This window comes from Podarcis cretensis (assembly GCF_951804945.1).
Source record: "Podarcis cretensis genome assembly, chromosome: 8".
Classification (NCBI taxonomy): domain Eukaryota; kingdom Metazoa; phylum Chordata; class Lepidosauria; order Squamata; family Lacertidae; genus Podarcis; species Podarcis cretensis.
The window spans coordinates 29,835,041-29,857,624 of NC_137177.1; the positions used below are offsets into that span (position 1 = coordinate 29,835,041).

The window sequence follows — 22,584 nt, forward strand, 5'->3', positions numbered from 1 at the left end:
CTATTTTTCAGGGAATGTTTCCTAATTTTGAAGGGCAAAGGACTGGTTTTCTGTGGAGTGTGTGTCCGCTGTGTGTGTGCACCTTAAAATGATTACAACAGCTACCACACTGCACCAGTGCTCAAAAGATGCACTCACTCCTGACTGCTAGAGATTGATTATTTATTTATTTATACATACATAAATGTCTTTTTACTGAAAGGAACATGTAGGTCTGATAACTGGCAATCTTTTGCAGTGCCTAAAAGACCAGAATTGCTCTTTCAAAATGGTAGCTAAAAAAAAACAGAAACACATCCACAGCCTAATGAAAACTAATTTTTAACCCAGGCCATACTTCGAAAAGAGGAAGTGCTGAAGGACAGGTAACCTTCACTTTATTTGCCTCCTGACTCCCTCCCACACAGGGAGAGAGATGTCAAAAGGCTCTTTAACCCTTTACTCCCCTTGTGAGGGGACACTTCCTACAGAATCACAATGGTCACACAAACACCATACATTTAAAGCACATTACTCCCCCCCGCCCAAAAAAATAAATCCTGGGAAATGTGCTTTAAATGTCTGGTACATGTCTGGTGAGCCTCACTCACTCAAAGTTAGCAAGTCAGGAAAACAAATTAGCTTGACATACAGTGCAGATTCCACCCCAGGCCACCCCGCCCCCATTTCAGAGAACATTCATACATGTGTTTACCCCTTTCCCTACAGCCTGAAGTGGCACAGACCACAAAAACTGTATACTGATTTGGTTCTGCTGAATGCGTAGTTTGGCCCAGAGTTCTCTTATTGCTGTCACTCCCATCTGCTTGTGGACATGTGCCAGCAGTCAAAAATGTGCTATTCACAGACGGAGAAGGTTAGCCATAAGACCCTGGAGATTCATGATCAGATCTCACAATCCTCTTTTATGTTCCCAATTCAAAACAGGTGCAGACAGGCTCTGATTTTTGATGTCAGGGGAGATTTAAACTCCTCCTGCACCATGCTGTTGTCCCTAACCTATACAATATACAGTACATCCCTTAAGCTGGGTGAAGTATTAGCAAAAAAGGGAGTTGCAAAGATAACTGATTTGATATGGCACAGATTACCCAGACATCCTTCCAACCTGGTTCCTTCCAGATATTTCAGACTGCAGTTCCTATAACACTAGGGCAGCCACACATCTGGAAATTCCAGGGGGAAATTCTGAAAAGCGGTGCTTTGTCCTGGATCTTAGGCAAGTCAATCAAAAAAACCACGTTGGTTTTTTGGGGGGTGTTTTTGTAAAAAAACACAACTCAGTACATTTGGGGTCTTCCTAAAAAAAAATCTCTTGACCACTGAAAATGCTGGGTGGGGATTATGGGAGCTTTGAACCAAAAATCTAGAGGGTACCAGTTTGGGGAAGGCTATCGATGAAGCCAGAGGAGGATCAGAGGGGGATGATGATCTTTCATAGGGAAATAGATACTAATTTAGCACACTCATACCTAGGTCTTCAGGCCACAGATGCCCAGACCAGCTGACTTTTTATTTAAAAAAATATAGTAGAACGATAACTAATTAAGATGGTTGCATATCATTATTGCCATACTAGAAGAGGGCAAATGATAATGTGTAATGTTCCCCAGGCAACTGGGAACGAAGTTTATCAAACCAAGGAGAGGATTAGAAGAGAGTTTTTACAGAAGGATATGAAGAAGCAACATGTTGTGGGATTGGCAGCCAAGCTGATTATGTACACTAGCCCTAGTATAATATTTGCATCCTCCAACGACAACTCTGTGGTCTGAAATGCAAGTGTGTGATTTAGAAACGCAAACCACATACTTGGCTGCAGAGAGGCAGTTGCGTATACATTTCTATCAGCGGGTACTTAAATCACATGGGAAGCAACCAACTGGGGAAGGAAAAATTATTTATTCTAATGATTTGCTAGGCTCTTTGAATGCTACACCACATATTTTCAATTGTTCCTTTGCAGTGGGGCTTGCATTGGGTGTTGCTTATACTCTGCAAGCCTGACCGGGATCAGAATTCCCAGGTGGATCCGATCCCTAGTGAAAGCAGCAGGGTTCTCATTCAGTGCTGAATTTAAACAGCACTGAATGGAAGCCCTGCAGAGGGCGCGCCATTTCCTGATCCAGCTTTTCGGACAAAAGTGGCTCCCCACCCCAATTTAAAGGATCAGGGTCCATAAGCGAGCAAAATTCTACTAGAAGTGAATTAGCTTGATCCGAGCTTGTCCCAGACATTCCTAGCCCTAGTAGAAGGCCCACTGTTCAACAAAGTAGCAGAATAACACCTTGAAGTTGCAATAAAAGCGCACACAGGAAACAGTAAATAGGGAAATTACTTTTTGCTATGTTGATTGCTCATATTAACGAGATTTGGAACCCGTTCTTTCCTACCCTCACCCCACCTTGAAACTTTCGAAACTTAGTTACCTAAACAAACACACCTCCCCTATCACTAGATAAACCTGTCTCCCAGTGAAGGAAAAAATTATGTCAGTGTATGAAATGTATATATATATATATATCACATCACCTGCTTTGAAATAAATTAAGTGGGAACAGCTTCAGGCCTTTGCTGGAGAAATGGTTCAGCACACAAGAGCACTAGCTCCAAGGAAGGGTAGAAGGGCACAAAACCTTTGTGGTGAAGGGATGGTGGGGTCCTTTGGGATGAAACACTCTTCCATGATTCATTACTGCAAATTTTATACTGCTTATTGTTTTAATGTTCTGGAAATAGGCTTGTACAGCCAGCGTTTTAACAGGAAGCACATATCCAGTATTATTCCCAGTATGCAAACCGTGCTCCTCTTTTCTGGTGGTGGACAGGAAACATAGTATAATGCCTGGCCTACTGCTAGCCCACCTACCTCTGTTCATCTTTGAAGCCCTTCTTATGTTTCCCAGGAAGGCCAGCTCAAGACATCTGAGGTGCAAGAGGGAACATCTCTGCCATGCTAATTAACATGGGGGCAAAATGAACCAAGAAGTTCTCTTGCACAAGCTAATGAAAATGAAAATTGCAGCAAGGCTCGGCCAGACGAAATTCACAATAGACTGTGGTTTCATAGGTCAGCTCTGTCTCCTTCCCTCCTGTTTGACAGAGGAAAAAACAAGGCACATAAATGGCAAAATGTTTTATTTGTCCTTTTTGAAAAACACTGTTGACCATCATCTATAGCAATACCAGGCTGTTAAACACGTCTCGTGATTTGACACTTCATTATGAAAAGCACAGTATTCTCCAAGTTCTATAGCCCTGGTCCCCAACTATCAGGAAGCCACTCTGAGAAAGTACAATGTATGGGCCAAGGCATTTTGCTGCCTGAGGCAAAGGACAGGGTGGAGTTTCCCCCTCCCATCCCATCTGCACAAGACGACTAGGCTGGCAGCTGGATCTTATTTCAACACTAGCAACAGAATAACACCCTCCACACCTGCAGGCAGCAGGCTAGTTCAAGAGGTGCAGCACAGGACATGTGGCACACAGAAGGAATGGCAAGGGAGGAGTCAAGAGAAACATGGAGGGTGGCTGCCACCACCGCCTCCAATCATCTGCCAACTGAGGGTTCATTCTGCCTAATGATAGGGACAGCCCTGGAAAGCAGAAGGCGTGGCAGGCTAACACCCCAATCCTCACTCTCTAAAGCAGCCTGCCAGCATACCTCACTGCTTCAAATATTGGTCTCTTTACACTTCTCTCCCCTCTGCATTGGCAACGAGGGAACATTTTTCAGGAAAGCAGATTTGGCCCCAAGGGCAGATCTGCTTTCTACTGCCTTAGGAAACAGCTTGCCTAGAAAATTGACAGGTACCAGGCAATTTTGCTAAGTATATATTTATAGGTGATCTCGCTATTGTACATAAACCTATAAATGAACACATCTTGCAGCTTCACTAATGAAGAGATTAGGACTCCTGAAGAGAAGCTGGATATCAGGTACCGGGAATCTAGTTGAGGTATAGAGGGTTTCAAAGACCCACAAACAAAGCTATACCACCTGGATATCAATATGGTTCACATTCAGGAATTGATTTCCTCACCTCCTAAGTTTATCTATCATGCAAAAACAGACTTAATACTCTGTTCTGAGCACACCGCAGAAAACATGGATTATTTATTGGAAAGAACCAAATTCTACTTTTCTTTAGAACAAATGTTATCAAGATATTTTTTTTAAAAAAAAAATGCTAACAGAAGAGAGGAGAAAACCTTACAACATATTTTGGGGAACCAACAACTTCTGTAAAAAGTACCTTTGCCTTGGTTCTTAATAAACAGGCAAGAATTAAGATTTATTCTGGTAAAAGAGCAACTGCCTTTATTCTCCACTATATTCAACTTTACATTTGCATCAAGAGTTTTGGGCAGCATTATCCTTTCAAGCCTATGAAGAAAGTATAACTGGCCCAAGGCCAGCCAGTAAATTTTAGCACTGCATGAGCTTTGAATGGGACTTACTGGTCCACCTCCAACACTGTACCCCTAAAACCTGGTCCCAAGCAAAGACAGTCTTCACACACTAGTAGGACAAAGTCCTGCTTAAGCTTGAAGTGGTACAGACTTCCTTGAATCACTATAAATAAGGAGTCACACATTTGGACTGGTGTTAGCAGCCAGCCATTATTGGTGGCTTCTTCTTTCTCTGTGGCTTCTGACAGATGTAGAGAACTGAAACCAGTATAATTTTTCTGCTGTGTATTTGGCTCCAAAAAGTCTCAAGCAAAAGTGATTCAATCTGCTTCTGAATGTTTCCATAGTCTGGTGCAGAGAGACTTGAACACACTCCCCCCACCACATATGTCAGATAATGTGGAGCGGGAAGAAAAACGGTTTCCGACATTGGGCATAAAGAGAGAGGTCCTTCCCCACTGAGATCCAACACAATTCCCAGCAAATTTGCATGTAGTCCACAAAAGCTTGTGCTGTAATACATTTGTTCAGCCATTAAGGTGCCACAAGACTCTTGGTTTTAGCAAATTTGGTAGAGCTGATGGTTTTATAGATAAAATAGAATCCAACATATACTTCCCACCCACCCACCCCCTCCATTCTTTCATTTAGTTCAACCATAAAAAGTACCACCTATGTAGTGTTACGGAAAATATCTGGCATCTGAAGGTGCTACTTTGCTGAAAATTGCTAAGGTGGGAAACACAGTGTTAAGAAAAGGCATAACAAACAAGGCTAGCCTTATTTGTCAAGTCTAGGCAGCTGGGTGGTCAACACTTTTCCTGCAGCACATTCTTCTCCCTCCCCAAGAAGTAGCAGGGATAGAAGATTCAATGCAAAGGGAGAGAGGGAAGGAAGGAAGGAAAGCTCAGGCAATAAGCAAGCAAGCAATTCCAGCAGAAGCTCACCAAAACCTGCTAAATCAATGATCTCTGCAAGAGTACCAAAAGGGGTCTGAAGAGGGCTTGGATGTCAAGAAGTAGGACAGTTGAAGGGTGGGAGGGCTGTAATAGCTCAGCAAAAAAGACTATGTAGCAAGGTGGATAAAAAGAAAAAAAATTGGATTTTTAAAATAAAATGCTTTTGGAGGAAAAATATTTCTAAAGATAGTTTTCTATTTAAGTTACATTATAGTCTAAAGGCTATTCATCAGGAAAGAAGGATTTGTGTTAAGTTTTTAATGTGTGCTAAAACTCAGACTGTTTTTTTTTAATTGTTTAACCACATCAGTTAACAAACATGGATACATATGCTATAATGTTATTGTTTTAATTAAATAAATTGTTTAAATTGTTATTGAGGAAATGATTATTTTTCTCCTTCCAATAAAGTACAGCAGAAAAGTTGTCCAAATATAAACAATAATTTCATAATTATTTGTCTATGTATTTCTAATAGTATAACCAAATTAGTAATTTTTGATATAACTGTAAAAACTACTCTGAAAATTTATTATTCCAAAAATGAAACCTTCATTTGGTTGTAAATATTAAGATTATACCAGCAAGAATGAGTCTTTCTGTAAAAAAGTGATTTAAATCAAGTCTTACTGACTATAGTGATTTAAATAGTGATTTAACTTGATCTGATTTAAATCAAATCAAATCCACCCTGCTATGTAGGGGCACAAACCAGTCTGAGCCTTTAGGAGGGAATGGGGAAAAGAAAAATGGGATATATACTTCCAGACCTGCGCAGGGGCACATCTACACTGTCACTGCTGTAGGGGGTGGCTGTGCACTTTTGCATACCACATCCTGGAGAATCCAGTTGAGGAATCCAGTTGGCTGGACAAGACGTGCAACACTCTGGTGCTAAGCTTTATGAAGAGCCATGTGGATGTAGGACCCTTCCTGGCTGTATGAATCCTGCTGCTAGAGATACAAGATAAACACAGAAAATAAATCCTGCACTTGGGACAGCCACAGCTGGAGACAGACACAGGCTAAGAAAAATTAGGAGACACGGGCCAAACAGGAAGTCAGTCCATAATCTGCAGCTTCCTAGTTTGCATTTCATAGGTGCAACGAGCAGAAAGACAACCTATCACAGTTCCAATTTTGTCTTTTGCCTCATGTCAATTCACAAGAGTACCTTGAAATTCAACACACACAACTACGGCATTTCTAAGGAAAAACAAAAATCACAAAAGCAAACCTGTTTGGAAATTTGGTTCTATCACCCCAAACCAGTTTGAGATTTTTCTACTGATAACAATGTACATTGTACATTACATTTATATTTCATCAATATATTACTTAGAACATCATGTTACTCAGATCATGTTATACATCAGCACACAAAAATATACATGAGACTCACATACAGAACCATGTGGTAACCCATATAGAGATGGCAGCAGCCAAGTTCCTTTCTGCCTTCTGAACACCAAGAAAATGGTAACACACATTCCAAAAATGGCACCTTCCTAGTATTCTAGGACTTGAAACCCAGTGGATTTGCTACATCTTGGGAGTTAACCTTAAAATTAAAGTGCTCTTCAAAACGTTGGCATCTATAGTCTTTCTGATGCGAGACGACTACAAGAGAAGTCTTTTGCCGCTATGCATCACACAGCAATGCAAACATTTACCACTCACTGCTGTTATCAGAGAGCCTCAAATTCAGTAGTGCATCCCACCCCCTACCTCTAGCGTACATTCAAGAGTTTTTGTTTCATTTATTAATGTGGGTGGTGGATCCGGACGCTTCGTCTGCACTATCTTCTGTTTGGGATTTTTAATTTCATCTTCCTCTTCTGTTTCACTTTCGCACACATGGACGACGACACTGGGAGTGGATTCTGTTCCTGCATGAAGCTCATACTTCTCCCCTAGAGGGTAGGACAAATTACAGCATTATTGTATCAGCATGGTGGATAGAACATTATAAAAGAGGTGTGTGTGTGTGTGTGTGTGTGTGTATGTATCTATATCTATATATCTATACATCTATACAGTGGTACCTTGGGTTAAGTACTTAATTCATTCCCGAGGTCCGTTCTTAACCTGAAACACCACTTTAGCTAATGGGGCCTCCTGCTGCCACCGGAGCACAATTTCTGTTCTCATCCTGAAGCAAAGTTCTTAACCTGAAGCACTATTTCTGGGTTAGCGGAGTCTGTAACCTGAAGCGTATGTAACCTGAAGCGTATGTAACCTGAGGTACCACTGTATATCTATATATCTATATCTCCCCTCTTAAATTCTAAACAGCGTATCAAAACTACAGGACAATTTGAGTAGAAATGACCTACTCAACATCACTTGCTCCCAGTCCCTTTTTTGCCTCACAAACAAAGTTTGCCTCACAAACAAACTTCCAACTTGTGGTGCCAACAACCAGCACCACTGGGGAGCAGGAAATCAATCTGCTCAAACTGTGCAGAATCAAATTTTAAACAATCCATTCCAACTTCACATCGTAAGTTTTGTGGTTATGGAATTCCGTTTACATTTTGTACCAAAATTATTCTTTTTACCTATAGTCCTTTATTGCAGTCTATTGCAGACAGAAAAATTCACAAAAGTTATTAAATGACAGACGTTTATGGTAGCCCCCTCACCCCTCACTCATATTAGTCATTTGTGGTCCCAAAACAAAGCAAAGCTTTTTTTTAAAAAAAGTTTCCTTTCATAGTCATCTCGGGACCATTTTTACGTGTCACAGGTTACCAGGCAAGTGGCAATTTACAAGCCTGATGTTATCGTTTTTTCTAATATAGAAATGGAGAAAGCAAGGCAGAAAAAAAGCATTCCTACCAGGGCCCAATTTTGAAACAGCACAGAGCAAATCATAGTTTATCATGGGAGTGGCATCTTCACTTGGCTTCCATCCTACTGGTGGGGATGCAGGTGGCGATATCAGGAACTGTTTGACAGGCTGTGGTGGCAAGAGGTAAGATTTGTCTCCCACTTCATTGGGCACCTGAACCTGAGAAAACAAATGCAGTCAAAACAGTAAGAGGAGGACATTCTTCTCTTGAAAGTAGTTCTTAACTGTTTTTCTAGTCTAGCCACACAATTCAAAAACCTCTTTCACTGACTGGAGAAGGAATCCAGATACTAAATGGAGTTTCCTTCCCTGTAGCTATTTTAGCTAAACATTGACCATGCCGTCAGTATAGAATACATTGACTAAGCTCTTATCAAATGCCTACACTACAAATGCACTACAGAATGGTTTTCAGTTCTTAGCTCATCCATTCTTCCAGCTGGGGATGCCACTATCATGCAATTTTATAGCCAGGGATCTGCTCAAAGCTATCCACTGAATCGCTGGCTAAGCAAGGAACAGATCCCCAGCCTCATGACAAATGAAATGACTACATTCAGGGTGGAGCATGTGCTGCGATTGTGCGTAGGGACGAATATCGTATGTGACTGCAGTATTTTCTTCTTTACAATAGTGTTTCTAGCGCTTATGGCTGTGAAGTGTATGATTGATTTCTGATGAAATAAAAAAGCCAGTGATGGCCAAACAAGAAGCCCAGTGATGGTGGGAGGGAAGGGGAATAGTCATGCCCTGTTTGGATTCTTACTCCTCTTCTTCACTACCGAAGCTAGAATAAAATGAACACAAATAGTAGACAAAAAATGAATAGGGTAAGAGAAATGCAGGTCACAGGAACAATACTTTCTAAGGGTAGAGTTTTACATTTTTTTTAAAAAAAGCATTGGGTGCATAGAGCCCTGACCCTCTATAGTGAAGTACAGCAGCTCATACAACATATGCAAGGAACATACTGGATTGTGTACATTCCTTTCTGAAAGGAAAACATAGCCTTATGGCCACCAACTGTACTGGTTGGGGTTGCACTAAATAATATATAATGTTTGAGAATTCTTGGAGACTGGGTGAGGTCCCTGCAGACTGGAGGCACGCAAATGTCTCCTTAGAAGATGATGTGATTATTAAGACCCAGCATAGGTTTTTCAAAAACAAGTCATGCCAGATGAATATCATTTCCTTTTTTGATAGTTACAAGCTTGGTGGGTCAGGGGAATGCTGTGGGTGTAGTGTATCTTGATTTCACTAAGGCTTTTGACAAAGTCCCCCATGATATTCTTGCAAGGAAGCTGGTAAAATATGGGCTGGATGAGGCAACTAATGGTTCCTCTTCATCCAGAAAAAGGTGACAAGTGGGGTGCCACAGGGTTCGGGCCTGGGTCCATTGTTGTTCAATAACTTTATGAGTAACTTGGATGTAGGGATAGGGGGGATGCTCATCAAATTTGAAGATGACACCAAACTTGGAGGGGTAGCTAATGCCACAGAAGACAGCATCGGTATTCAAGATGGCCTTAACAGATTGCAGAACTGGGCCCAAGCTAACAAAACGAATTTCAATAGGGACAAATGTAAGGTTCCACACTTAGGCAGGAAGAACCAGCTGCACAAATATTAAATGGGGGGGGGACCCCTGGTTTTCCAGTAGTTCATGTGAAAAGGATCCAAGCTTAACATGAGTCAACAGTGTGGTGCAGCAGCAAAACAGCTAAAGAGGAGATATGATAGCCATTTTCAAATTTCTAAAGGGCTGGTCACATGAAAGATGGAGAAAGCTTGTTTTCTCCTGCTCGGGAGGGTAGGACCTAAACCAAAGGATTCAAGTTACAAGAAAGGAGATTCTGACTAAACATCTGACTAAACTTTCTGATGGTAAGAGTTGTTTGACAATGGAATGGACTCCTTTGGAATGTGGTGGACTCTTGATTCACTGGAGATTTCTAAGCAGAGGTTGGATGGTCATCTTGATGGTCATCTATAATGTCTCTTGCTTGTCTGGATGTAGAAATGAGGGTATTCTACAAAAGGTAAAAATTACGTTTGTTGCCTGCTCACTTTTGTCTCTGGTCTAGAACAGAACAGGTCAAAAAGACAGGCAGTGTTTGCCACCAGGTGTTTAAATTGCTACTGAAAAAATACATGGAAGGCTTAATAAATTATCCACAAGGGGTAAGATAGATAAGGTGCTTCACACCTGGATAATATGGAAGAGAGAGCTCACCTTGGATAGGAAGACAGGATACAAATCTCGACAAACATGCATGTATGCATACCTGGGCAAAATACAGCTTGAGTTTTTTCCCATTGAAGTCCGTCTCATGAAGTTCTATTCGTGCTCTTGCTGCTGCTTCTGGATTGCTAAAATTTATCCTTACTCTTCTAAAGCTTTTAAATAGCTGGAATGTAACTTGATCATCGTAGATTGAGAAGAGAGCTTCAAACCGTTCCTGGGGATTGAAACAGAGCATTTTTGCTGTTAAGGTTCCTCAAAGTTTACTACTGCAGGTTAGCACTACAAAATCAAGTTGGTAATGTTCTTTAGTAGAGTTCTATCTACACCTGTATTGAACATCAGTAGAAAAACAAAACCAACTGCCTCATATTTATATAAATAGGAGTTATATTCAACAAAAGATTGTATATAAGGTAATGCTTGCAGGGCCATCTAGTGGCCAATCTCAATGTCTTTTACATACTAGGATATGAAAAAGGTGCAAAGTGTTTTACAGTTAACTAGCTTTTTCATACTTCAAAACAAAGTGTGTGTGTGTGTGTGGGGGGGAAATTCCACCTTCAGGGTTTTCCTTTTATGGATTTTACATTCACAATGAACTTTTCATCAGTGACTATTTGATAATCTCATTTGCATGCATGGGGATCCTATGAAATAAAGCACTGAAGCCAAGAGATAGTGATTTATGGTAATCAAATCCTTTCTCAGCCAGGAATTTGAATTTTGATTTGACATAACCTTAATCTTGTGAAGTGCCCCTGAGGAAGGCTGTCATCAACTGAAATATATTGATCATCTTATTGTTTCACAGGGACTATTACTACTGATAAAGTTTTATCTTTCAGTGATATTTTGAGGCTTTGCCTCTTCTTTTGCCTCCTGTTGTTTTTGTGTTGTCTATCCCCCTTCTCCTTTAACAGGGATTAGACTAGAGGATCTCAAATTTTCTTCTCCATGCCACACGTTCAGAATAAAAATTTGTTCGTGCCACACCATTCCTTTTATTGGTAAGAAATATATTGAAAACAAAAAGAAACAACTCCTAGCAGTGCTTGATTTATAAGATAGAACACAACTAGTTTATAATATTATCATGGGACATCCAGAAAGTATAAAACAATGCAGATATATAAGAACATGAATCATTCCAAAGTATAATTATAAACAAGCCTCTTAAGGAGGTATACAAACTCAATGAGGTGTGTGATCTTACTTTTGCTGGCTAATCATATTTATATTAGGTCTAATTTGAGACAAACTATCACCTCCTCATCAACACAAATAAGCCTTTCTCTCTTCTGAACTTTCGTATTTGTCAGATCGTATTTGAAAATCCCTGTTCACAACAATATGTCATGCAGAATTGCAGAATAGCCAATGCTCTTGAAGAAAGACATGCATACTGTTCCTGGTTGTACACTCCCAAAAAATCTTATGATACGATATGATACCACACTAGAATGTTTAAATCCTACTTGGATTGTCCCTGAATCTTCCCGCCACACTTGCCATCCTCTCCTGCCACACCAGTGTGGCGTGTCACACCATTTGAGAACCCCTGCCACAGCGATCAGGAGGAACCCCCGCTACCAAAAGTCTGGCCGCCATCCCATCACCTGGAGCACCCATGGCAGGGAAACTGAGGAGGCGGGACTTTCCAAGGATGCCAGAGTGCAGCAATTCATTGCTGCTGGTGGTCAATGGAGTGGGGGGACGATCCTGGATGTTGGGACTCCCATTGCCACTACCGTCGCTCCTTTGGTACTTAGAAATGGCCGCCAAAAAAGGCCTTGAGGATCGCATGTGGCCTGCATGTTGAACCACCCTGCTGTAGATGAAAAGGCTAAAATGAGTTTTTTTCAAATGGGTGGAGAATTTAAGTACTCGGGTCTTTCTCAAGAATAACTTTTTAGTAAACGATGTGATTGAAAGCTAATAATATGTGTTGTGTCCACGCTACTTACACGGGAAGGCAACTGATAGTTTTTAAAATGCTGTAGAAGAACTGGTATTTTTAAAATCAAGCTTATTCATAGGACTCAGTAAGCCACCATCCCTCTGAATGAGTTCAATCTCATTGATGACCTTGTATTTCTGCTGACTGATGACTCACCAGGCAGCCACAGTAGTTTCATCTGACTCATTTTTTACTAGAAGTTTAGAACATGAGGCAGCTAGAAAAGCTGCAGGGTTCTAGCATTAACAATTCATACATCTGATAGTGTCAACAGATGTAGATATTTACAAAACATTGCTAACAGGCAGGCAATTTGTACATGTATTCCTATCATTATTAATTCAACTTCTTGCCCACACTTCACTACAAGGTACAGCAATTTAAAAATACACTACTAAAACCAGTTTAAAAGAAATAGGATAATAGGATGGGTCCTAAAAACATTTGTCAGATGCCAAAGGCCAGGGTAGATACATGCAAGTTCAGCACATGAGGGAAATTGCATAAGGTACCAGATGCACCTCTGTGGTGAGGGAATTCCACAACTTAGCAGCTGCCACAGAAAATGCCGTCTCCTGGGCTGCCAGTCCCCAAATTGTGAGGACAGTGAAACAAGAAAGCCCCCTTTACATGTAGATGTTTTAATATGGTTAGTGATGTAACAGAACGGTCCTACCACTTACTGGCATCATACACACAGGTCATACGTTATGCTAGTGATACGTGAATACCCTCCTGACCCTGTGGGACACCCATGATCAGAAAAATGGTGTGGGGGGGGGTAAAGAGTTAATCCGGGGGTGGGAAACCGGTGGCCCTCCATAAATTACTGGACTACACCTCCCATTATCGCTGAGCTTTGGTCATGCTGGCTGATGTGAGTTGGAGTCCAACATGTGGAGGGCCACAGGTTACCATTCTTGGGTTAAAAAACTTGCCTGCTTGCATTTCACTTAAAATTGAATGTCAGGCTAATGAATCAGAGAAGGCAACAGAGTTGAAGCTGTGCATTTCCACTCCATCATCTGTGGCTGCTTATTTTGGAAAGACAGAATTGCTGGTGGATCCAGATGTATGAAATGTAGAGACCAGGCATCACACACGCATTGAGCAAGTATACAGACCTTGTACCAGACAAGCATGATACACATTCACTAGGAGATGAAATATTCTTTTATCAGGGATTCGGTAATATTGCTCCATAGAAGAAGCCAGCATTAGATAGGAAACACAAATAGTATATAATCACACCATTAGTCCATCTTGCTCAACACTAACTGCACCAGGGTTTTCAGCTGGAGGGCCACATGCTGGCTGGGGGGAGAGAGACAAAAGTTGGGCAGAGCAACAGGTGTGATTCACTTTTTTAAAGCAGGCTACATTCCAGACACAGGGAAGTCTGAGGTTTCTATCTGCTGCTCCTCCATCTCTCCATCCAAAGAAGAATAAGAAATTATCACAGTTCAATAACACATTCCAACTAGGCAAAAAACAAAACAAAACTTGAGAAGGATTTGGAGCAGGGTCAGTGAGGGACATGGGCTGGAGAGGGTCACAGGCCTGATGTTCCCAATGCCCAGTCTACACTAACAAGCTGCAGCACTTCGAAATTTTAGTGAGAAGACAGGCTGTACAGTGGTACCTCGGGTTAAGAACTTAATTCGTTCCAGAGGTCCGTTCTTAACCTGAAACTGTTCTTAACCTGAAGCACCACTTTAGCTAATGGGGCCTCCTGCTGCCGCCACGCCGCTGGATCACGATTTCTGTTCTCATCCTGAAGCAAAGTTCGGAGTCTGTAACCTGAAGCGTCTGTAACCTGAAGCATCTGTAACCCGAGGTACCACTGTAGTGGCAAGACATAAAAAAGTCAAGAATTCTGCTTAAAACAGAGCAGCATGCAATAGCAGTATTGTTGTTGTTGTTTAGTCGTTTAGTCGTGTCCGACTCTTCGTGACCCCATGGACCAGAGCATGCCAGGCACTCCTGTCTTCCATTGCCTCCCGCAGTTTGGTCAGACTCCTGTTTGTAGCTTCGAGAACACTGTCCAACCATCTCGTCCTCTGTCGTCCCCTTCTCCTTGTGCTCTCAATCTTTCCCAACATCAGGGTCTTTTCCAGGGAGTCTTCTCTTCTCATGAGGTGGCCAAAGTATTGGAGCCTCAGCTTCAGGATCTGTCTTTCCAGTGAGCACTCAGTAGTAGTATACAAAACTCTTTAAGCCAGAATGGTTACACTATGGCTCTCCAGCTGTTGTTGGACCAATTCTTATCAGCCCCAGCCAATAGGCAGGGACCAGTTTTATGTCCAGCAACATCTGGAGGATCACAGGTTAGCCACCCCTGCTTTAAGCCAATAAAACTGACCTCTGCAAGGATGTTTAATTTTATAATAAATTTAATTCAAGAAACTGTTAGAAGAACCAGCTAAACAAGGTAATAAAAACCTCATCAGAATGCAAAAAAATCCCATCCAGCAACATACTATCTTCAATATACCACACTAGACATAAGCACCTTTTAAAAAGAAACTGAACTATTTTACTTCCACTGGGTTCAAACTTTGAAAAAGAAAGGTCTACTAAGAAAACAACTCACCCCCTCATGAGAGCAGGCATCTTTTAGTTAGTTGCATTTTCCATCACCCACCCAAGCAGCAATAGGAGTGTTATTACATCAGCTATTACATAATTCTCTCTTCTATCCAAGAGCTGTTAAGTAAGCTGCTTTTAAAATTATATGCATATCTAATATGACAACATGTTGCCAGCTCCTTTTCCTGGGGATGGAAAGATCCTTTAGTTTTCCCCTGGTGTATTTTGGGCCCCAGGAATCTAAACACACACCTATTGAATATGCCCTTGCTGGAACCACTGAGGCAAAGAAATTCTCATTTATGGATGCCTAGGGCTACTTGCTGCCAAAAATAAATATCTTATTTCACTATTTAACCCCCTTTAAGCCATAGAACTCTGGCACAGAAGGGCCCCCCAAGGTCAGGGTTTGGGGGCTGTGAATTGTAAATTGAGAGAAGTGCTTGCAATAAAATAAAAGTATGCAGTGTAACACACAGCACTACATCATCTCCGGTCACATTTGCCCAAGATGACCTTGTGCAAAGGAGGCACAATTTTGTTAAGTCACCATGTTTTTCAGAACATTGGGAAATGAACATGCAGAGGCAGCCAAATGAATAGATCAGGCTTATGGGATAACATATCAGGCAGTTACTAAGATGAGATAATAAGGATTATAGGAAACAAGACCAAAATAATCATACCGGGTTATTTTTGCAGTGAAGCATTCCCGGGATGGGTCCCTGCCTCCTTTGCTTTATGCAGTGAGCCAGAAACAACAACTGCACAGAGCTTGGCTACATAGCAGATGAGCTCTACGCAGAATGCAAGGCAGGAAGAGATAAGTAATTCCATGATGGGGTCAGACCTGTAAGTATCCATGATTTTCTAGTAAACTAGAAATCTCAGATAATGACCAGCTTTGAAAAAATGATAAAATGCAACAGTTGGATTGACAAGACCTATCCACCCACAGGTTGGAACTTCTGTAACCTGCTTAAATATATATTTCCCTCAAATTTAAAAATCAAAGGATGTTCAAAATAAGCGGGTCAAACATAAGAAAAAATAGTTTCAGAAGGTGGTGTAGGTTTAGCTACACAACACATCCAATAGTTGCACAGCACATTTTCAGCAATAAATATTTTCAATAAATATTTTCAGCTTTTTATTCTGCTCAATCCCAGATGGGATTACAACACTGTATATACAACAAAGAAAAGCAGACAAGTTTTAATCTCTGCACATGACCTACTCTCAATTCCCCTTTCCTTGTGTGCATTTTTTTTTAGTTTTTTAGTCTGATGATAGGACCAGCTTCTCTTTTTCTCCTTCTTCAAACAGTAGCTAATAGCATGGTTGGGGCGTGGCACTCACCTGATCTCCTGGCAGCTGAGTTGCCACTGCTTTCTGGGAAGGTGAATGGCAAGGCAGAAGGAAAGAGGTCATGGTTCAAATGTACTGGCAGGAACACTGGTGCATTTGCCCCACACCAACCTCCCCGCTGCACTGCAGGAGGCAGCAATGACTCAGCTATCAGGCGAGGCAACTCCCACCGCCCCACCATGCTGTCTGCTACTGAAAAACACACAGATACTCCCACCCAGGCTTGCTCCCATGGCCCTATGGTTTGAGAGTCCTCTCCCTTTTTTATAAACTGCTGTTTGTTTTCCAACCAAGCAATTTTATGAAATTAATAAACACTAATCCTAAAACATCTGACCCTGAAATTATAAGCATTCAAACCCCACCCCACTGCAGTTTCGAATGTCACCTTTCTGATGCTTATCTCTCACTCTAGAGAGCTCTTCTTCATTTAGATAGGATGCATAGTATATCTTCCCTACTGGATTCCTTTCCTAATCTTTTAATGCCTCCAAGAGCCTCAAACAGAGCAAAAATACCTCCCATGCTAGACTACACTATTTCTCCTCCTCCTCAGCAGATTAGATTTCCTTTCTAACATAGGGTGTATGTGTCAGCACTCACCAAAACGACTCCTTTTGTATTCTTTAATACTACCATATTTAATCTGGTATCTGAAACTGTCAGGTTTAAATTTCTCATAGTGTAATCTTATGCATGTCCACCCATAAGTATGTCCCAGGTAAGAGTGAATAATACAAGACTGCAATGTAAGACTGTGCATAAGACTGAATGGTGTTATGGAAACATCTCCATAAACAGATGTGAATATTAGTAGCTAACATTATTTCTGCAAAACTGAATGCTGATCAGATGTTAAAACGAACACCTGATATATGAGAAATTAAGAAAAACTGGTGTTTATTCAACATGCAAGGTCATGTTAGCTCCTCTGTCAACTGCAAAAAAGAAATCTGAAACACAAGATTGGAAACTGTAATTCAGAACAATATAATTCAGCCTGATTTGTATCTGAACCATATTATGAACAGTTTTAGTCAGTGAAATTGTAGACTTGCCATTCTGCTTAAAAGCTTTTTTTGGGCATCACAAATATCAGCCAGCTGCAGAAGCTACATTTCAGTTCCAAGAAACTATGGTTTTTCAGAGCAGGAACAAACAACAAGCTCCCTTCTCCCTTCTTGTGTGCCCAGCTGCAGATACTTCCTGATTTTTTAATCAGTTTCCCCAGTTAAATCGTGATGTCCCAACAGAGAAACTGTGGTTTAAACACTCCTTACAAACATGAGGACAGAAGGAAAAGATTTTTTGGGGGTGGGTGGGGAGTGGGACCACATGTTCATTACTTTTGCAAAAAAAGGATAGTTTGTTGGAATGGAAATAGTGTGTCTGAACCCAACTAACACCCACCAGCTGATGGAATTCTGGTCAACCTAAATTACAGTCTGTGGGGAGAAAGAGGCAGGGAATAGGAAGCAGGCTGTCTGAAGAAGAAGAAGAAGAAGAAGAAGAAGAAGAAGAAGAAGAAGAAGAGGAGTTTGGATTTGATATCCCGCTTTATCACTACCCGAAGGAGTCTCAAAGCGGCTAACATTCTCCTTTCCCTTCCTCCCCCACAACAAACACTCTGTGAGGTGAGTGGGGCTGAGAGACTTCAAAGAAGTGTGACTGGCCCAAGGTCACCCAGCAGTTGCATGTGGAGGAGCGGAGACGCGAACCCGGTTCCCCAGATTACGAGACTACTGCTCTTAACCACTACACCACACTGGCTCTCTGCCTGGGCTTTTAAAACTTTGATTCCAGAGTCTAGACGTTTACAAATACTTACCCAACAACTGTTACACTCAATTTTATTGTATGTTGGCAATTCTAAGATATTCTGTTTGAAATAGATGAAAGATTAATCCAACTCTAGGGGACAGTATTAAGGCTATTTAAATTGTGATGAATCGCATTTTAAACAGACTAGAAAAAAGAAGACATTAAAAGGCAAGTCTTTATTCCCTTTTAAAAAATCCACATGAGAGATCTGTAGCACACAAAGCTTATCTAAAATCCGCTATTTCACACAACACTTGATACCAGCAGAAAAACCCCCACGTTTTGTCAGCAACACATATTATAAAAATGTAAATGTAAAAATGTAAATCTATATTAATCCAGGAGCACATTCAGCCTTGCACAGAGCTGTCATGGAAACATGCCTGCTTACGCATGATCTACCTTACTCTGACTGCCATGACAATGAAAAGTAATAATAGTGTTTTACTCCCTCTACATGAATAAATATCTGTTTGTTTTAAAGAAAGATGACAGAGAGGGAGAAGAATTTAAAAAGCAGTTCAATATTTAAATGATTTTGAGAACTTCAGGATCAGATATCAATAACAGCATTCACACTCCTGGAAGAGGTCTATTTGCTTATACAAAACCTGTTTCTTCAAAGCATTCTATTCCGCCAAAATTATAGGAACTTAAAGTGACCCAGAGAGAGCCATTCTAAAATGCTATAGAAGCTAATCTAAGTTCCAAGGTGTATTCTAAAGCCTGGTGTGTGACTAATTCAGCAGCTTTGATATTTTCATTATCTGCCTTGGTTTTCTTCAAAAAGAAATGTGCAGCCTTGCTATAGGCAACAAAGTACTTCATGCAGGTGAGTGAGCTGGCTAAGGGTGTGTGTGTGGAGAGCTCTGTCCTCCCTTTGTGCCCAGCACGGTAATGAAATAGGCACTGCCAGCCCTCAGCAAGCTATTAAAATTCTGTGGGGATATTTATGAGGCTTGAAATGTTGGATACCTCATTAAAATTGTTTGCAGAACAAACTGGCCTTCCCATGTTTAAGGTTTCAATCCTATGAATGGTCCAAATCTCAACAACTGCAGCAAGGATTGCATAGGATTGCAATGCATAAACCATACAACTGCTGCTCATTACTGTAAGCAATGCCAACTGTTTCTTTATTTATAAAGCAATCACAATCTTTGCTTTCTAAGCAAGTAGTTAATACAAAATTATGAGCAAGTTAGATGAAAATTTTGAGGTAATCTAAAAAGCACATGAAGCGTCTGCAAGAGTGGGTTTATTTACAAGTATTCATACCTGGTACATGTTGTCCTCTCTATTGAAATGAAGAGGGAAATTCTACATGTGCATTCATACAAGATGTGCTTAATATAAGAAGGAGCTTCTCTGTTTAATCTGGGAAATGTTTATCATATCTTAGGGAGGAGGAAAGGGACTGTATGTGTGCCCATAAAACAAGATATGACAGGCCAAACCACACTTATGCACATGGCTGATTTAATAAGTAGTACTCAAAACACCATGCATTTGAAGATCTACTTCTTCAAAAATCACCAAAGTCTTCAAAAACCTCAAAAAAGGCTACCACACCGCGTGCTATGAGTTGCCCCTCGAAGTCAAGTCGCAACTGCACCCCCTGAATGCACGGTTTCAAGAAAAAGGAAACAAACTTGCAAGACAAAGGAAACAAACTTGCAAGACGTTTCCGTCTTGCGAAGCAAGCCCATAGGGAAATCCGTCTTGCGAAGCAACTCAAAAAACAAAAAACTCTTTCGTCTTGCGAGTTTTTCGTCTTACGAGGCATTCGTCTTGCGAGGTACCACTGTAGTGTAACTGTTGCAACTCAATAGTGGGTGCCAATGCAGACCCACCAGTTGAACATCCAAGCTGTAGAAGATTCTTCCAGACCACTGTTTGGAACTAAAGAAAAGCTCAGTACAAAACTGAACATTTCCCGTTCACTTCCCTTTCTGCATAATCTATTCTTATCTGGCACCTCATAAAAAACAAAGCAATATCATATGTGTATTTGGGTCATGTGAACTTAAGGTTGCCTGTATCAGATAAGTTACCAGTGTAAGATATAAAGGCACACTTTTTTTACAGGCATTTTAATAGATCAACACTAGTTTGGTCCATGTCTTACCTTTTGCTCTTGAACTTCAAACACTGCTTCATGAACACTACAGGCGAAGAGTGAGGTAGGCAGGTCACTTAAATCCATCATCTCTTCCAAGTCTTCTTCATTTTCTCCAAAAATCATTTCTTCCTCTTCTTCTAGGTCACTGCTGTAAAGATCTGACTGACTGTCACTCCACGCCTTCATTGTATCTCTAATCATTGTCCGCTCAAAGCAACCTTCCTTAATTTGTATTCCAGACTTGAAGCAGGAGTCAGCCTAAAGAGAAAACAAGAGAATTGTACGGTACTGTTTTACTTGAAGTTTTAATATTTAGTTATCATGTGCAAGAAAAAGATCTATGGGAAGGTAGTTTTTTTTTTTAAAAAAAAACCTGAGACCATTCTTTCAAGTGTGAGAACTTTAGAGATTTCTGAATTGCAGGGGGTTGGACGAGGATGACCCTTAGGATCCATTTCCAACTCTACAATTGTGTTTCTATCTATTCAGATGACTGATAAAATATAGTTTTGTATGAAGCTTTATCACTAGAGTGGCCAAAATAGCACTCACAAGCAGCTGAATGACATTTATTTGTTCTGTCTCTAAAAAACTTTACAGAAGTACTTACTATTGGTGTGTCTAACAATGAAAGTTATTCGAAATGTGTTTGGTACTATCAGCTTAATAAATGGTGTTTGTAGAAGCCGTGCGAATAGCTTTCAATAATATTCTGCTGGTTTCAATTTCCAAGGAAACAATGTTTAGGAAATTAATTAAATATTTAGAAATATATTGACTTAATCAATATTTCTGCCGGTGTGCATTAACAGTCAACAACGTACATTTTAAAGTATTGCCCAAATTATATCAGCCAGCTGGATATTCTCTAGAATTACAAAATGAAGATATATGCTTCATAAAACATACATGTACAAATCAATAATTCAGTGGAGTTCCACACTTAAGCTTGAAAACACTTAAAAAGTAGGGACTTCTCTGCTCCCCAGTCCTTGTCACATTCTCAAGGTGCCTTACCACAATATCATCAGTACTCCAATAACTGTACTCCAATCAGTACTCCAATAACTAGCAAAAAGAACACAGGGCACAGCAAAGAAAAGAAAATATATTTCAAACTCCTGTGGCCTTCCCTGGATCACAACAGTAAGTTAGCTACATTGTAGTTGGGGCACGTCTACACGATATGTATCAGACTGAAATGAGAATAAGGCATGGCATGCAATTTTATCCCTCACTTAGCCCTGTTGCGACACATGGCTTCCAGCAGGGATTGTGGGGGCTTGGTTTGTGCACGGGGGAAGAACTATATGAAATAGTTCCCCCACAGCGCAGGAATACATATATTAGGGGAAAAGAAAAAAATAAATCAAAATGACTATATATCTAGGAAATCAGCAGCTTTTGGTATAGCAGCAATAAGCCCAAAATGTGCCAAATATCTAAGATAGAGCAGGGTGGGGTAGGAGGAGAAAAGTATCAGAAATACTCAGTTATATACATAAAAGTACAGTGGTACCTCGGTTTAATAACAGTCCTGTTTATGAACGATTTGGTTTATGAACGCCGCAAAACTGGATGTAGTGTTCTGGTTTGTGAACTTTACCTCGGTCTACAGATAGAAACCGAATGGTGGAAGGGCACCAGTGGTGGGAAGCCTCATTAGGTTTAAGAACGGTTTCGGTTTAAGAATGGACTTCAGGAATGGATTAAGTTCATAAACCAAAGTACCACTGTATATTATAATCATTGGAAACAGCCTTAGGTTTAAAATATTAGATGGCCATTACTTTAGCCAGTCAATAAAAGTTTCAGGAATGATACAGGACACTACGTTGTTTGTAAGAGAGAACAGAAATAAGTAGCAGTACAGTATCATCATTCCGTAGACAGGTGACTTCACAAGTCAAGTCCCAAACGTTTCAGTTTGGAAGATGAGTAGGAAAGCAGAGCAATGAGGAACTTTCTTTAAACCATTATATTTAAACCAATTATATATACCATTTAACTACAGTAGGTTTTTTTTAAAAAAAAATCTTGGTGTTCTTTCTGCTTAGAGGCTAACTTTGCATGAACATTTAGTGCTCAAGAAGCAGGACTCTGCAGCCAAAATAGTTACTGCATATTAGTTTTTTTATGTTAAGCACATAATGTTTGGGTGGGGGTGGTCCAACTGTTAACTGAGAAATTTAGTACAGAATTCTAGAAACCCGATTCAGCATTGCATCTTCCTTAAACTCAGAGGGGAGGGGC

The 22,584-nt window shown here is 40.6% G+C and overlaps 1 protein-coding gene and 1 long non-coding RNA gene across 2 annotated transcripts; one reads left to right on the plus strand and one right to left on the minus strand.

The window, feature by feature from the left end:
* The first annotated feature begins 2,027 nt into the window (after window positions 1–2,027).
* On the plus strand, window positions 2,028–5,661 carry LOC307223295. The gene is made up of 2 exons (XR_013842063.1): window positions 2,028–4,922; window positions 4,953–5,661. It is a non-coding gene; the product is annotated as an uncharacterized lncRNA (long non-coding RNA).
* On the minus strand, window positions 3,122–20,608 carry RCAN3 (RCAN family member 3). The gene is made up of 4 exons (XM_079989233.1): window positions 20,338–20,608; window positions 10,515–10,688; window positions 8,214–8,385; window positions 3,122–7,285 (listed from the first exon to the last, which is right to left on the minus strand). Exons 1-4 carry the CDS (start codon window positions 20,530–20,532, stop codon window positions 7,077–7,079), a joined length of 750 nt encoding a protein of 249 aa, XP_079845359.1. The 5' UTR covers window positions 20,533–20,608; the 3' UTR covers window positions 3,122–7,076.
* Between the last annotated feature and the right edge of the window lie 1,976 nt (window positions 20,609–22,584).

Bases quoted from the DNA above. Each gene is read 5' to 3' on its own strand.
- RCAN3 (XM_079989233.1), bottom strand. From the start codon at position 20,532: ATGATTAGAGATACAATGAAGGCGTGGAGTGACAGTCAGTCAGATCTT. The intron at 10,689-20,337 runs GTAAGACATGGA...TTCAATCCCCAG, and splicing joins TTGAAGTTCAAGAGCAAAAG to GAACGGTTTGAAGCTCTCTT. The intron at 8,386-10,514 runs GTATGCATACAT...TTGTTTTCTCAG, and splicing joins TCAAGCTGTATTTTGCCCAG to GTTCAGGTGCCCAATGAAGT.